Source organism: Lottia gigantea (assembly GCF_000327385.1).
Source record: "Lottia gigantea unplaced genomic scaffold LOTGIsca_123, whole genome shotgun sequence".
Lineage (NCBI taxonomy): Eukaryota > Metazoa > Mollusca > Gastropoda > Lottiidae > Lottia > Lottia gigantea.
Genome location: NW_008707279.1, coordinates 649,916 through 667,626, shown reverse-complemented (window position 1 = coordinate 667,626; position 17,711 = coordinate 649,916). Strand labels below are relative to the sequence as shown.

At 32.2% G+C, this 17,711-nt stretch overlaps 3 protein-coding genes across 3 annotated transcripts in view; 1 reads left to right on the top strand and 2 right to left on the bottom strand.

Annotated features, from left to right (window-relative positions):
• LOTGIDRAFT_237940 (hypothetical protein) overlaps positions 1–7,748 on the bottom strand; it is a gene marked incomplete at its 3' end in the record, with an annotated part of 8,876 nt that extends 1,128 nt beyond the window's left edge. Inside the window, exons 1-13 of the mRNA XM_009048528.1 lie at positions 7,611–7,748; positions 7,126–7,301; positions 6,488–6,822; positions 5,758–5,814; positions 5,365–5,427; positions 4,947–4,998; positions 4,443–4,566; positions 3,736–3,876; positions 2,954–3,038; positions 2,283–2,355; positions 2,002–2,050; positions 1,442–1,560; positions 304–728 (exon numbers count right to left, since the gene is read on the bottom strand). Of these exons, the coding sequence (XP_009046776.1) occupies positions 304–728; positions 1,442–1,560; positions 2,002–2,050; positions 2,283–2,355; positions 2,954–3,038; positions 3,736–3,876; positions 4,443–4,566; positions 4,947–4,998; positions 5,365–5,427; positions 5,758–5,814; positions 6,488–6,822; positions 7,126–7,225 (1,623 nt within the window). The 5' untranslated portion in view covers positions 7,226–7,301; positions 7,611–7,748. The remainder of the gene's footprint in view (positions 1–303; positions 729–1,441; positions 1,561–2,001; positions 2,051–2,282; positions 2,356–2,953; positions 3,039–3,735; positions 3,877–4,442; positions 4,567–4,946; positions 4,999–5,364; positions 5,428–5,757; positions 5,815–6,487; positions 6,823–7,125; positions 7,302–7,610) is intronic.
• Positions 7,749–7,992: 244 nt separating this feature from the next.
• LOTGIDRAFT_224792 (hypothetical protein) lies at positions 7,993–13,588 on the top strand. Its single transcript, XM_009048527.1, has 10 exons — positions 7,993–8,181; positions 8,754–8,859; positions 9,266–9,352; positions 9,959–10,093; positions 10,319–10,395; positions 10,750–10,898; positions 11,253–11,372; positions 11,900–12,011; positions 12,290–12,352; positions 12,762–13,588. Exons 1-10 carry the CDS (start codon positions 8,089–8,091, stop codon positions 12,843–12,845), a joined length of 1,026 nt encoding a protein of 341 aa, XP_009046775.1. The 5' UTR covers positions 7,993–8,088; the 3' UTR covers positions 12,846–13,588.
• A 1,562-nt stretch (positions 13,589–15,150) lies between these two features.
• Positions 15,151–15,558, bottom strand: LOTGIDRAFT_138205 (hypothetical protein; the record flags this gene model as incomplete). Its single annotated transcript, XM_009048526.1, has 1 exon — positions 15,151–15,558. One exon carries the CDS (start codon positions 15,556–15,558, stop codon positions 15,151–15,153), a length of 408 nt encoding a protein of 135 aa, XP_009046774.1.
• Positions 15,559–17,711: the final 2,153 nt, after the last annotated feature.

The following is a 17,711-nucleotide window of genomic DNA, read 5'->3' as shown; positions in this document are numbered from 1 at the left end:
CTTTGTTACAATCACTTGTTTACTATATATTCTCAATGCTCTGCTATTTTGAAGCATTGATTGATAAAGACGAAAGTACCTTCGACAAAACATCGCAAGTTATTCATTAAAGTAATTGTTATCCATAAAATTGTGTCCAGTTATAAATATAGTATGTATTCATGGATTAATTCAATATACATCAGCTGAGAACCATCAAGTCTATAATTAATTCATTTTCTGTGTTCATACTAAAATGTGTTGTGTTTTTCAAGGAACAGAGGTGGATTAATGATTCAGAAATGATGAGAAAAGAAATTTTACCTCAGTTGATCTGATGGTACCAGCTGGTCTAGAAGCTCGATCTATAGCTGTACGTAGATTCTGTCTATGATCATGTATATTGTGACAACTGTCTCTAAATAGCTGTTCTATGGTTGGAGTGGGAGCACTTCTTACACTATGAAATCCTGATGATTGAGACAAGGACATAGGTCTTGATCCATCTTCAACACTTCCAGTATCCATCATTTCTGGATTGCTGGATTCTTTTGGTCTACTTAATTCCATAATGTCATTGTGTTCCAGCAAGAGTTTGGCATCAATAAAAGCTGATTTGTGGGATGGTGATTGTGAACATGTGATCATTTTCATTTCAATATCTTTAGAGTTATTGTCCCTGACATCAATTTGATTTGTGCAATTATGAGTGAACTTGTCTGGCTGTAAATAAACATGGTCTGTTTCATCTGAAAGAAAGGAAACATGAAAATAGACTAAAAGCAGGAGTTCTGGGCAAGGGGCACATGCCGGTATAGATGAAGACTTGCATTGTGGAATTTGACTATCTTCTGCTTATGATACCTACAAATTTGGAGAAACATACCATTGTAGGATGTTTTAGCTTGTCAATTACAGGACAACATCTGCCAGTCCTAAGAGATTTTTCAGACCTGACATGGATGGTCACTGCTAAACTTGGCTGGTTGCTGACCAAGTAGAATGATCATTGCGAGATTTTGTTGGTTATTGGTCAACATGCTTGATTCCTGAACAACTTGCTTGATTCCTGAACAACTTGCTTAATTCCTGAACAACTTGCTTGATTCCTGAACAACTTGCTTGATTCCTGAATAACTTGCTTAATATCTGAACAACTTGCTTGATTCCTGAACAACTTGCTCAATTTCTGAACAACTTGCTTAATTTCTGAACAACTTGCTTGATTCCTGAACAACTTGCTTAATTCCTGAACAACTTGCTTAATTTCTGAACAACTTGCTTCATTCCTTCACAACTTGCTTAATTCCTGAACAACTTGCTTGATAACTCCCTGACCACAAGATGATCAGTGCAAGACCACCAAGACTTTCTTGGTCAGTAATCTGATAACCGTAATATTTTTGGTCAATGCTTGACATGCATAATCACTTGACAGCTGAAAATGAAGCATTTAAATCACCTGCAGGTTTATTTTGTAAAAAACTTTGAAGAAGAGATCTCTGTACACTACCGTTGTTAGACAATGTTGATGTTTTTGATGTTATTCTTGCTGACATTGGTGTTGCTGTTGTTGAGGCACTACAATATTAATAAAACAGACTGTTATAAGCTATTTGAATTTACAAAAAATCCCAAACTGACAGACCCAAACTAAATGAAAATCATCAAAAAATAAAATGAAATGGAGTTTGAATCCTCCAAATTGGGCTAACAGAGACTGCTAACACCTCGCAGGGTCAAATGAGTCAATTTTTTTCCATATCAACATCAATTTTTCTTCATAGTTTTTGCAAAAACTACTAAAAGATGAATTGTCTTTTTTTGATACTCTGTGATATATAGAAAAGATATCTATTGAAAAAAGAAAACAAATTCCTAGTTTGAGATATTTTTGAACGAATTATGTGATTTTCGTACATTTCTAGAACTATTAACATATATATTCAAGATCCATATCAACCACCCAAATTGTGCACCTGTCCCTGTTCAAAAATCAAATAGAATAAAAAAAGGACTCACTTGTGTTTCATAAGTTTCTTCAAATCATCACACATTTCTTGTACATATTCTGAAGAATAAAATTCCGAGAAATAAACATCAAATAATAAATGTGATTCATTTTGAACATACATTTTGAGTCAAAATTTCAGATTTGATCTAAATGTATGGGTTGCTATTTAAATTTGTGTAATTATTTCAGTAGACAAAATATAATATATGGCATATTAAATATTTTCTTTCTGCAAGTTTATCTATTTATGAAAAAGAAAAGTTTGCAAGGAAAATGTACAGATACATACCTTTCTTTGAAACAGTATTCTTTTTCCTAATGGAGTTCATTATTAAATTATATACATCTTTTAAAGGTGGTGACTGAAAAAGATGGACTTAATAAAACTCAATGGCCCACGTTTCTTTCTCGGATTCTCTTAACATCCCTCATTATCCTATAAGCTTATTCATAATTAATATTTTGGTAAAGACAAGTAAAATTATTCTTGCACTCTAGTGCTGACACGATATATCGATGAATCAATGTATCATGATATAACATGCCAATATACGCTTATTGTATTGCTAGGTCATGTATCAATACTTGACGATACCTCATTCCATGAAAAATAAATAAAAATACAAAATAAGTTGGCGAGTGGAATTCACTGACTTGACTTGATATTGTTGGTAACTATTAATAAGACAGTTGACTCGTATTGTGGCTCTTGTATCGCAATACATATTGCATTGTGACTCTAGTATCACAATAAATATATCGTATCATGACATTATTGGCATCATCCAGAACTAATGCACACCTATGTGCGATTCAAAACGACAGGAGCAGACCACTTTACTTTTGGGTAGAGTAAAATCATAATCAACTCTTTACAACTACCTACAAAAAAATAAAGTGAACTGTTGATATTTTGGATCTGACTCAGATTTGTGTAAATATCTTTGATTATATACCTACCTTTTGTTCCCAACCATCATAATGTGTAGCTGGTGGTCCAGTAGAACATCCAGTAGATATACCAGTAGTAGTCGTTGATTTTACACTGTAAATAGAAATGAAGTAGAGTTATATTCTCTTCTGTTCTACTCCAGATTGGGGAGCAAGTTAACTTGCTTGTTAACCTAAAGGTCCAGGGTTTAATCCTGGCATAGGTCGAGATAATACCTTTGGATTTTTCAACCTGGTTCCCCCCGTCAGTGATGCAGGTAAGAGGAACTGACATAGAAAAAGCATTGTTCAATGGGACAATAAACCGAGGCCCCATGTGCTACAGGCTATGCGCATTAAAGATCCCTTGACAGTTGGAAATCAGAAAAAAGCAAGAGCTGTTCTGGCAAAATTACCCTCATTGCACCCTGCATGGTGGTGTCCCTCTTCATTAGCCAACATGGTGCAGAAAAGTAGGACATAAAACTCCATTCATTTTCATTTTTTTCGGTTCCAGAGCGAACTAAAGAGGACAATGCAGTGTACAATGGTGCAAATTTTGTCATAAAACTTCTCTTTCAAATCATGACAGGCTCTTGGGTCAGTGAGCATAAACTCATGGATCAAGGGAGCGTATAGAAAAAGAGGACTTTTCTTATTATATATATTATTTGTATTTGAAACATGCGTCTGCAGCAAGCACAAAAGATGAACTCTTGTAGAATAACATAGAAACGAATTTTGAACTACATTCAGTAGTTCAGAATAATCTTATCCTAACTAAACTGAAAAACTCTCTGTATGTATTCTACCTATGAGTATGTTGATGTGCTGGGGTAGTAGAATTATGGTGTGATAAAGGTGTTTTATGACTAGGTCTAGGTAGTGCAGGTAACTCTATAGATGATAAACTTTTAGCTGGTTTATTCTGTGGCACAGGAAGCACCTCATCTCTGTAAAAACAACATTAGCTCATGTCTAAAATTCCTGCAAAGATCAATGCCAAGAATTTTGGCCAAGTACCAGCTGGTAGAAAGGATCGAGCTAAGAATTTTTTCCATTTAAAAAAAAGTCAAAATAAAATTTCTAACTTTAGGTCATAAAAACATAAGGTCCAGTGATTATACATCTGAAATAGACTCACTGTCCTCCCAGAAAATTCACTTGAAAATTGCCTACTTTTCGGCCTGAAAATTCCCCTCTCTAAAATCGTGTTTACAAATATCAACTTTTCAATCAAGGCAATCAGAAACTCTCAGTAGTATTTTTATATTGATATTTAAATTCATATGAAAATGTTTGCCAAAATTGAGTGATGTCAGAGAGTAAAAGAACATGAGTTATCCTTGTAAAATATAGTTGTTTCTTCTAACAAATATAGTTGTTTCTTCTAACAATGGTTTTGATTGGTTAGTATAGCTCAAGATACAATCAAATCAGAACAACCTATTAAGATTATGAGTAAGAAAAGTAACTAGAAATATTTTAATGAAATGTCTCCTTGAAAATCTTGATTTACCTTGGAGAAATAATTTCATCAATATCCATCTTGGAAGATCTGTCTTCTTCCTTATCACTGTGAATAATCTTCCATATATCATCTTCTGTTTTCTTACGTATTGAATCTGTTACTATTATAGGTTCTGAACATAAAACAAATAGACAACAACATCAAATTATGATACTTGTACAACAAAAACTATGTGATTTTAAACAGTTTGGATGTGATCACAGACTTGGTTACACACAAGTTTTTTGTTTTTTTATATTTTTTGGTAATCATACCTTAGCCTCAGAAACGGGAATTTTTTAGCTAAGCTTCAGCTTTTTCATATATGGATTTTCATTTCATATAATGAAATTATATTATATTATTCAAACTAACTGTACAAACAATACTCTCACTAGAGGTTAAGCCTGCATGCCTATGCCTGTGCTTTCGTAACATTACTGCCAATGTTACAACCTAAAATTCCTGAAGTTCAGATTGTCTACAATTAAAAATAAACTTATGACAACCTACCTCTTCCAATAATTGAAGATTTCTTACCATGACTAAATAACCCTAATTTTTTCTGAAATGCAATTATTTTCAGTTATTACAGGGGAAACATCATTTCACAAGGTAAACTTGATAGATTTCAATGATCTTTTCCATCTAATTGAGCCATTGAGATCAAAATTCCAACTTTGTTACTCACTGATCTGATACAGGACTGAAGCCTACTGACAGCTACGAAGATAAGCACCTACCGTACCCCATTTTCTTTAGAAATTCAACTAAAGTATACAATTTGGAAAAGACACTAAATTACAAGCAACCAGTTTTTTGTCTGGAGAAAGTGAATCTACCTAGTTGGGAATTTGTGACATTTCCATATTAGGAGTTATTTTTATAGGGTTACTGATAGACATAGCCATGGCTGTGAATGGACACTTACAGTTAATCTGGTGTTACTAATTTTACTTAATGAGGTATCATTTTCTTTACTATGTTCACCAGCCTGAAATAGAGAAAACAATTTTCAACCACAATCTTTTCAATCAAGTAGATCTCTTAGACCTTTATTAATTCTATTGAAACCATAAGAATAATAACTGAATTCCAACTCTCAACAATTTTCCCTATGAACAAATTCTTGCCTCATTTGTCTCATGTTTCTTAAAAGATCTTAGAATCAAACTCTGTTACAAAATGTACAAATATCAAACTTAGAACAAAAATTCAACACATGATTTTTTGAAAAAAGAATATTGAGCTTTATGTACTTTTTTCTTTAAATAGACTGAGCTCATGGAGACTTTAAGCTTGTATACAGTATTTATTTACTTACATTAGTTAATGTTTGAGTTGTTGAGATATGTTTTGCTACATTCGATTTACTCTCAGTCTGAAAAATATCAATGTTAATATAAATCTAGTTGAACAGACCTTCAAATGTTTTAAGACATCTGTAACAAGTGCATGAATCATGCAGATATTGCCATATAAATCACACCTAAACTTATAACTCATCTTTATTTGGGGAGATAACTCTATCAATTTTAATTAATTCTCTTTAATTTTTGTATAATCCATGGAGTGTGATAACTATTTTCCTATATTTCACATTAAAGAGACTGTGAAAAGGTTTTCTTAATTATGTATGTGTATCAGGGGCACTGAAAGCATCCAATTTTCAGTCAGATGTCTGTGGTTCCTGCAATTCCACTAAAACTAAGTGTTTATCTTAATTCTTAATTGCAAAATATAGGCTTTATCACATAAGGCCCTCCGCAATAAATGATATGGTGGAAATTGATGCTGATACGCATAAAAAAAAAAAGAAAACCACTTAACAATCCCTTTAAAATCATGTCATTAATATGTTTCTATTGACAAATCCAACAACTTTTGTGCCTACTTGAAAAATATGATTTTGCAGTAAACCACCTTTACATATTATTGTTTGATTTATCACAGGCCAAAAGAAGGGATAAAAGCCAACAAAACTGCAAAAAAAATGACAAGTTGCACAGTGGCAGTTTTCTATTGTCAAAATTAAATGTGTTCCCTCCACATACCTTATTAGATTTAGATAGTCCAGAAGTTTTGTTTCTCTCTGCTCTGGTTTTTCTTTTCTTTCTTCTCGCAGTTTGACTATCTTCAGGACTAGGTAAATTAACACTGGGAGAAATCACGATAACTTCATCTTTTTCATCTGAACTTGAAGAATCCAAGGCTCTCCTTTGAATTTTACTTTTTGGCTTATTCTTATTTGTGTTGCCTGACAGAGATGAGTCTTGGAGGTTTTCTTTTCCTGTAGATTTGTGTCTCCTTCTAGATCGCAAAGAAAAACTGTAGACTGGTGAAACAACATTTTGGGTTTGGTCACATTTGTCATACCTTGACTCAAAGGCTATAATTAAAAAATTAAGTGAATGCATCAGTTAGCTATAAAAAAGTAGAAGCTAGGAGATATTCAGTATCCACTTTATAGTTAAATACGGTACAAACTTACATGCACATTGTAACCTATCAGAGATAGTTAATTCAACTGGATTTATAAGTAAACCGATAATCGAACTATCACATGCCAACTGAGATTAGAACCAACAACCACCATTTGTTCAGCAAAACCAAGCTCCAATTGACTGTGTTACAGATTCCCATATGCATATTAGTTTAATAGTCAAGTTTTTTTGTTAAAACAAATATAAACCTTTCAAAATACGTTCTCTAACATCATTTTTTTGAGTTTTAGTAATACCGCTAGTAGCAGAAATTGGTTTCTTATAATATCTTTTGTTTGGTCTACTCATAAATGTAGTTTGGCAAAATCAAAATATTTCTTAGGAAAGATATATTCTTTTGACATCCATTTGACTTCGTAAGTTCCTACAAAATAATCATCACAGACATTATTAGATTTAACATCTTATATTTATTTTTATGTTAGATAGGCTATGTTCACCCACCACAGCCACAGCTAAAGTCTAGCAATTAGACACTGCATTAGGCTTAGTACTAGGCCCAGTATACTACATAAATGTCTACTTCAGGTTCTACGCAAAGAATTCGGGTTTCTATCAGTGACATAAGTGTTACCCCACAAAAAAAACAAAAAAAAAACACAACGACTGACGTAAAAAAGTCCATTTTACTTTTTTCAGTAGCTACAACAGCAGGCTGTGTGCAGATACTCACGCATTAAATTCTGAATACTTGAATAGAGGCCACTGTGGATCAAAAAAGGCTAGTGATAAAAGGCAACATAAAGGCTAAAGCCTTAGAAAATAATTGTTAGTTTCAGTTTTAAAGGCTAAAGCGTCAAAAATATTTCGGACGTAAGTCACGCCAGTGATAAGGGAGCTAATCAATTGTGTTGTTTCGAACTTTATAAAATATCATAATTATTTCCATACCACAAGATAGCGATATGTATAAAATAGAAAATAGAATGTTTGCAGATTTCGCACTCCATGTTGAAACATTTTGGTGTAAAATATTGAATAATACGAAAGCAAATTTCATTTGCAAATTAACTGGACATGCGTTGTCTCTTAGCAACACCACGCGACAATCGGCGGAAGTTACAATAACAATAATAACAACAACAGCCAGCATTCTAGATTTTCACTTTTTGTTAGTTTTTTTTATCACTTTATAGCTTTCGGACAGTAAAATGGCTTTCACAAGGATATCTGCAAAATATCCACCACAAATTGATCCAACTAGAACACCTCTGGCATATGGCGCACGAGCTATTCCTCGATTGGTAAGTTGTTAATGTTGAGATTTGTTTTTTTTGGTGTCTGAGATTTGACAACTCGCTAGAACCATTATCTTTTGTCTAGCCTTGAAAATATATCTTAAACCTCTTTTTGAAAATAAGCCAAAACTCTCAAGCTAGACATGAAACATGGAATTGAAATGAGTCAAGCAACCCATATATTTTTGCTCTATGATTTAAATTTCCATTGGAAATTTTAGTGAAAAAAAAAGAGAAAATTTAACTGCTGAGTCTGTGTCTACAATTCTGTCTGAAACACATTTTTTGTAGCCTGTGTGAGCTTATTTTCTAATTATAAACTTTGACAGTGCATTCATCTAATCCAAAGTGCTTTCGAGTACACTAAATTGGCTCTGGAAGCCCAGTCTTACCATGCAAAGTAATTTTTATACTTAAAACATCATCAACCTACGTGACATTCGGCCATGGTTACTCTTCTGAAATGACTGGATGGCAGATTGTGATCTTTCGTTCCAAGTGGAATATGGGACAAAAAGATTAGGAGTTGACGTAAGGATTTCCACGATCCAAGCTATAAGTCTGTTTTTCTTTTACAGAATCGAGAGTTAAATGATGAAACATTATTAACAAGACAAAGAGCTGTGATGTCATTATGTGATTATTTACATGACCCAGAACATATTGCTACAGCTTTAAGAGAAGGTGTGTTTCTAATTATTTTACAGTTTTACACCCATCTTTTTTTGCTCCTTATTGGGTTAATGAAGATGGGCAATACTATGCAGTGTGTAATGAGGGAAGTTTGAAAAATTCCATTGAAAATATCTCAAACTAGGAAATTCTTTTCTTAGTTCTATAGATGTCTTTTCTATATGGCAGTGTCTCAAGAAAAGACAACTCGACTTTTTAACTTTCAAACACAAATAATTCTAGACATACTTGAAGACTAAAATTTCGATGGTGAGGTGTGAACATTAGCCTATTACTGATTGGCTTAACTTAAAACTCGCATTTCTGAGACTAGAATACAATGGTGAACCTTTTCCTATACATATCATGTGTTGTGTTGATTAGTTTTCAATTAGAGTTTATGATATTGATATTGTAGGTATTGTAGAAAGTTTAAAGAACTTATTATCTGATCCTGATATTACAGTAAGACAAAAATCTACAGAATGTCTCTTTGTTATTGCTGGTAGGTATAGTTAAACAATGTAGCTCACATCAAACTTTCAATTTATTCCAGTCAATTTGTAAAGTTGTGTTTTTTAAAATAGCCAAAAAGAGCCATACAGTTGGCAGGAGTGAATTGGTGCTTTTAGGAATCCATGAGCAAGGGTGTCTGGGGGTCCTCCCCCACATAATTTTGAAACCAGGAGAATGCAATTCTGGATATTTTGAGGTGCCAAAATCCTCATCAAAAGAAAACCAGATGATAAATCATCCACTGCTGAACTAAAAGAAGGTTTTGAGCTTGGTCAATTGCTGAGGCTTAATTATCATTTTCCGGGGTCCAGCCACCCTAGCATCGCAAATACATTGTAAATACATTGTAAATACATTGTAAATACATTGTAAATACATTGTAAATACATTGCAAAGAAGTGCTTTCTATGGAAAATTGTACAATTTGTTATATGCTTACATTTCATCTATAGAGAACGTAGTATTCAGAGTTTGAATATACCAGTATCTATGTTTTTGGCAAGCTTGAAGCATATATTGAACAATGCAATTTAAATTTATTTTTTTCTCCAACTTAATTGACAGGCAGTAAGTTTATTAATTTTTCGTTTTTCAGGTCATGCAATTGGTAGAGATGCATTTATAGATCATGAAATAATCAAACCTGTGTCTAATTTATTTAATGATTCAGAAGATATTGCCAGACAAAATGCTCATAAAGCTCTTGAAATGATTGCAGAAACTCCCAATGGTAAGATACCTTCCTAAATTAAGCCATGCACATTGAATATGTCCTCAAGTGTGCTGCAACACATCATTGGTCTGCATAGACAACTACACATCTTTAGAGATATTTATAATTCTGCCACACACTGAACAATATTCCTTGATTTTTAAATTCAAACAAACAACATAATAGGGATATCTTTAGGGTTGTTTTGAGAATGGGAGCAATATTTTCTATTGATTATTGTAGGTGCTGAAGGAATTGTGACTTGTGAATTAATACCAACTTTAGTTGACAAGCTAAAAACAGAACATGATGAAATCAAGGTACGACATCCAAATACTTTATTTTTTTACACTTGATATAAAATGTCTCTTAATCAGATGATTTTGCTGTTTCAATTATATTATCTTGAAAACTAATCTCAGCTAATCATGTGATATTCTGGCACATAATTTAACCTCACTGTTGGTCAAATGATTTTAATGCTAATGCAATGAAGAAAATTATACCTGGACAATGGGATTATCTAAATTTCTTGTTTTTATCAATGGATATCAGTCTCATCCAAACAGCTAGACAGATCCACCAACCTGTGTCACTGTCAGATGCAAGAAGCATATATCTAGGTGTGAGTGCAAGACAGAAGTTATTTATAGTAATATTTACCCCTATTTCAGGTATTAATATTAGATACACTACATTACTGTATGAGAGTAGATACTAGTAAAGCTTTATCTAGTGGTGCCATGAAAATATTTACATCTTTATTAAGTCATGAGTTACCTATAATCAGATCTAAGGCAGCCCGAGATATCATGGATCTCAGGTAAGTTTTTTCCACAAGTCATCTGACCAAGACTTGTGTTCCTTGTAATATAGTGATTTGCTTTTCTGACTTATGTTTGTTCTAAAGAAATTGATGAGCTTAATGCTAGTATCACATAAAGCCCTGCGATTAGTGACATCAAACACGTGGTATGAGAGGAATTGCAGGAACCACAGACATCTGACTGAAAATTGATATGGTGCAAATGGATGCTATCAGTGTCCCCGATACACATAAAAAATTTAGAAAACCTCTTTACCATCCCTTTAAGGAAAGCACAGCAATGAATTCTGGGCATCAGCCAAAAAAAATAGAACAATACGTTCATTGATTATAGTATGTTTTTCATAACAGTGTACCATTAGCTGGTAAAGATAAAGCAGTAGAAGAGGGTAGTGTACCAGTATTAGTTGATTTATTAGTTAAAGATGATTCACCTGATGTTATAGCTAATTCTGCAGGTGCTATTATGACGTAAGATAATTTGTTTCATTAAATCCATTCTGAAGATGGATGTTATAGAAATATAGGTTAAAATTTTCAATATTATACTATGGCAGAGAGCAAACAAAGCAAACTCTCCTCATAGGAGGGAGAAATCAACTACAAGAATATTATACTAGTATCAATACATTTGACTGAAACACTGACTGGACCTCATCTGCCAGCATGTTTTAAAAACACAATTATATAGACCGTATATTTTGCAAAATAGGATTTTTGGCTTTTAGGCAAAGTGAGAAAACTCACTGAACATGAGCAAGAAGTCAATGACGAGAATATCATACCCTTCGAAGACCCTCAGTTAATAACTAATTGATTTGATCTTCTGGCATATTAAATATAAACCAAATTTTTGATGGCATATGTGTTAAATATATTTCCAAAATTGAATAAGCGTATTCTTCCAATAAATAGCTATCTATTTTTTGTATCTGGTTAGAATAAAGTAGCCATTGTGATAATTGTCAGGAAATTAAGAAATGTTTTTTTTCCCACAGCATTACCATAACAACCAAAGGAAAATATACAGCAATTAATTGTAATGCTATAGAAGCTTTAGTTAAATTGGTTAATCATCAGTCTAGTGAAGTCAGACTAAATGCCTTAAAAGTAAGTTGAAAGTACTTAGATATGTCCTACAACATTTTATCTTGGCACTGTTTTCTTGAAACAATCTTAGTGCTAGGACATCCTAAAAAATAGTGTTAGAATTGGTGACCCTAGGAAATCCTAGCTCTAAGATTGTTTGGACGCCATTTTGATATTTCCGTTTCCATACCTTTTGATTGAGGCCAGAATTGGAAAACTTGGAACCTGTCCATGACTCTCCTATCAAGCGCCAATTTTGCCATGCACACTGTCTCACTGTATTGAATTAATATTTTCAGGCTCTTACATGTTTATCAGAAGCTCCAGAAGGAAGAGATGTTTTATTATTATTTGTAGATTCAGTGAGTAATTCATTAGCTTTTAGTTATCTCTTTCACATGCTGATCCAGAATTGACTTGACGACGCTTGCTTTGTTACGTCAATCAAATGCCAACTGTGGCTTCAATTCTCAATTGGCATGTGAAAGTCTGATGACCTTGAATAAGACATCTTCACTCATAATTCCAGTCGACCCAGCTGTAATTGGGTAGGGATACAGGGAAGAGGTTTGGCCTCAGACCAACTGGCAGAAAGGATCCTTAACTCTGAATCTAAGCTGGGAAATATAGTTGTTTCTTTCTTTTGCTTTTGGATAAATGTGGCCACTGACAGTCATTGCCCAACAAATTTTAAAAATACAAGATTGAGTGCTGAAGGTATCTATCTCAGTTATGTTCCTTTCTTAGCTTATATTTTCTTTGTGATTACAGATTAAGGAAAGAACTGAAGACAGCGTACCAGCAGTGGTGAATGCAGCTAAAATAGCAGTAAAAGTAATTACATGGAAACCTTAAAGTGACTTAAACAACCATTATAAAACATACATGTCTGTGATATTTTTATGTTGGAACTCTTCTTTTTGGAGGGGGAAAAGTACATGACAGTTTCTGTTGGGAATCATCAGGGGACAGAAGCTTCATCAAATCTATTTGGAATTATCAGACAGTGTTGAATATTATATGTTGGAACTCTTTTGTTTGGAGGGGGAAAAGTACATTACCAGTTTCTGTTGGGAATCATCAGGAGATAATAAGTTCATCGAATATATTTTAAAATTTCATTGGCTTTGTGTAGTGTCTGTTAATTTATTTAAACTTTGTGTACATTCTGATCTTGCTATACCCCTGTCAGTCTTTGAGGTTTGGTTTCCACAATTCAGAAACTGAATAATTTATATGCTCTTTATTATGATTCTGAGAAATTTGAGGGCTTTTTTGACAAAAAGGCCTCAAAATACTGAACTCTTTATCTGTGTTTTCTTTACGTGTTTTGTTAATGTCCTAACTGTGCCTAAATATTTACATGCTTTGCTTGAACTAGCCTCCCAAAGTCGAAATAGTTTTGTTAACTGTTGTCAAATATCAGTATAAAGAATATTCAGCCTTTCAATGTGATAATATAACTTTTGTATGCCTTAGTAATGTTTTGTATAAAATGACATTTTACTTGTAGCCAAAAAATGTTTTTAATACTTGTTATTGTAATTATATTTAAATGTGTCTATTTCTACCTCTAATAGAAAAAAACTTGTGATTTAAAATGGTGTTTTTCTATATAATTTCTCATAATGAAGTGCTATGCACTTTGTTCAGTTGCCATTTTAGCAAAGTGGCCAAAATAACCTATCCGACAGATTTCCAACCAACAAAATTTATTCAATATACATTTAAAATTCATTACTCTTTTTAGGGCATTTGAATTGTATGAAGATATCATACCTATGAGCTCATCGTTAAGATAATTTTTTTCAACTCTGATGAGCTAAAGAAAGAAACAAATAGGTATAATGGACAATTTTATTGTATCATTTTAAAGCTGATATCATTCAAACAAAACAGGAGTGATAATATATGATATACATAAATACTACAATAATATACATACTGAACACAAAAACATAATAGCTTTAACACTTAACACAACTTAATATTTCATTATAATAACTACACAAATTATTGCTTAAAGGTAAACTACCTCTTAAGATGAACAAAAAACTGAAATTTTTAAACTTGATTAAAATGAGTCTTTGTTCATCAGTGGACTTATCTGATGACAGAATCCCTCTATAATCCAATTAATCTATAAAATTAAATAATAATTTTGATGCTTAGAAGCTTTTTTCAATAATTATGTAGTTTAATGGATATATCGTCTTATATAGAGATTCTATTCTTTAGTCATGGTTCCTGGTAAGTCTAACTGATGAATATATACACTTGTTGACCAAGTTTGAAACTTTCAATGTCTATTCGAAGAGGTATCATTTTAAATATTGGTATTCTTAATTGTAATAAACATTTTGGCATATATTTGAAAATGAACTAGAGCCAATGCTTACCTTTGGCCAATTTCTTGAAAAGTTGAAATGATTTTGGTGTTCTCTTAAATTAAGTTATATAAACCAATCAAATTAATGTATGATATGAATGTGCAGCAGACAACAGTAGGCCGATTGGAGATTCAATGATTTACACTTAGCAAATATGATAATCAAAGCATAAAAAATGCTCCCTATGCCATTTCCATTACATTGCAAAAAAAAAAATATAAGCAAAACTTAAAAATGGTAGAATTCCTGAGAGAAAGGCATTTTAAAGACTTGTGATACATAACAGTTTGATTTATTTTTTTTGCAAAAATAACCAAAATCATAATATCTTTATATTCAAAGTCAATTTTTTGATAATGTTCTTTCTTGAGTACGAGCAGAAATTTGAGGAAATAGCAATGCTTTTATGCATTAACTGCTTACCTAAAATGATAATGGACACACATATGAAATGAAAAGCTTTACCCTGTGCCCTCTTTAAGAGACTGTTTTCAGACAAAACTAGTTTATACATGATTTCAGTTGACATGTATAAATAGCTATACATGATTTCAGTTGACATGTATAAATACCGACACATGATTTCAGTTGACATGTATAAATAGCTACACATGATTTCAGTTGACATGTATAAATAGCTATACATGATTTCAGTTGACATGTATAAATAGCTATATATGATTTCAGTTGACATGTAGAAATAGCTATACATGATTTCAGCTGACATGTATAAATAGCTATGCATGATTTTAGTTGACATGTATAAATAGCTATGCATGACATGTATAAATACCTACACATGATTTCAGTTGACATGTATAAATAGCTACACATGATTTCAGTTGACATGTATAAATAGCTATACATGATTTCAGTTGACATGTATAAATAGCTATATATGATTTCAGTTGACATGTAGAAATAGCTATACATGATTTCAGCTGACATGTATAAATAGCTATGCATGATTTTAGTTGACATGTATAAATAGCTATGCATGATTTTAGTTGACATGTATAAATAGCTATACATGATTTCAGTTGACATGTATAAATAGCTATACATGATTTCAGTTGACATGTATAAATACCTACACATGATTTCAGTTGACATGTATAAATAGCTACACATGCTTTCAGTTGACATGTATAAATAGCTATATAGATTTCAGTTGACATGTACAAATAGCTATACATGATTTCAGTTGACATGTATATTGTAAAATCAAAAGGGATATATATTATTTATGATAATTCTATATATATATAGATAAGATATAAAAACTCTAAATAGCACTATTTATAATGATTCATTCATCCATCACTCTATCTTACAGGAATACAGTCATCTTAGTATTTGCTTTTTCAGTTGATTGATCTCAATTTCAGCTATCCATAGAGAACGGACATGCTGCATCTGGTTAATCTATAATTCAAGAAAATCTTACAATAGTTTAAATATCCATAACGTAAATGTACCATACCATATCATACCATACCATACCATACCATACCATACCATACCATACCATCAAAATATGTTGACAACAACTCAAACTTATTGAAATTGATAATAAAGTTGTGTATGAATGATACTTAAGTGTCATGATTTTTTTTTACAAAACAAAACCTCCATTTCTCTATGAAAAGTGTAGCTAACAGCTGAAATTGAGCGTACATGGAAAAGCTAAATTTAGATGACTGTACCCCCTTTTTATCACACAATAAAACGTAAAACAAAAATAACACATAAACACATGATGTCCTTATACAACAAAGTGGTCATATTGGCCATTTTATAACTCATATATTGAAATACTTAAAATAAATCTTTCCTTTAAGTATTTCATATGAAAGCCATATACATGTACATAAAAAGAAATTTTCATTTACCAAAAAACAATTGTAATGATTGCATTTTATACTAGAATTGCATAGAGGGGAAAAAAAAACCAAACAGCTGAAATTCAAGGAAAAACACAACTTAAATAAACACTTAAAGGGATTGTAAAGAGGTTCTCTAAATCTTTTATGTGTATCAGGGACACTGATAGCTTCAATTTGTACCATTCCAATTTTCAATCAGACGTCTGCTGTTCTTACAATTCAAAGAGCTTGATGATGTCACTAATCACAAAATATGCTTTAACTCGATTAGTGATGTCATAAGACGCTGAATTTAAGTGGAATTGCATGAACCACAGATATCTGATTTAAATTTAGAACGATGTAAATTGATGCTATCAGTAATACTGATACACATAAAAAAATTGAGAAAACCTCTTTACAATCCCTTTAAGTAATAAAGTTTGCTTGTTGGGATAATGGTATTAACTACACTATGAAATTTAGATCTATTCCACTTTAAAAATTAATGTATACCTGAAAAATTGCAAAACGAACTATGCACCTTTTACACACAAACAAAAAATTACATTTAAACATCAAAAACATATACAAACAGAAGTTGATGATAATAGACAAAGAGAAAGGCACTGGCTTTGGATCATTGCATTTAGAAAAGTATAAATAATAAAAATCTAACATGTTTCAGTTCTCATCTGCCATTGCTATGTTTTAAAAGTAATTTTTGGTAAAAAAAACTGTAAAAGTAACAATAAAATAGACACGCCAAGTAATTATGTTATATATAAGTATAAATAAAATAACACAATATGAGAATTTTCTGTTGAAGGCTCAATTCTAGGTGATCAAAAACACTTCACTTCAAGCCATTTTAAAAAATGATGTTATGCGTTAACAAACTTTCTGTTGAACTTCAAGCTAAGGTTTTGAAAAATGCCAGCAATTACTATGATGCGCAATATTTCTGTTGAAGGCTCAATTTTAGGTGATCAAAAGCACTTCTCTTCAAGCCATTTTGAAAAATGATGTGATGCGTTAACGAACTTTCTGTTGATCTTTAAGCTAAGGTTTTGAAAAATGCCAGCAATTGCTGTGATGCGCAATATTTCTGTTGAAGGCTCAATTCTAGGTGATCTAAAGCACTTCACTTCAAGCCATTTTGAAAAATGATGTGATGAACTTTATTTTGAACTTTAAGCTTAGGTTTTGAAAAATGCCAGCAATTGCTGTGTACGCAATATTTCTGATGAAGACCCAATTTTAGCTGATCATTTTCTGTTGAAGATTCTCAGCAAGCACAATTGATAAATTCTCTTATCATTTTGGAAATTGACAACAATGCCTCAAGTCTAAAGCTGAAAAGTTTCATAACAACGCAAAATGCTTAAACAAGCCTAGATTTTGCAACATTACTTGTTGCTGCATATTTTCTAGACATCTTCACATATATGTTGAAAGTATATTTT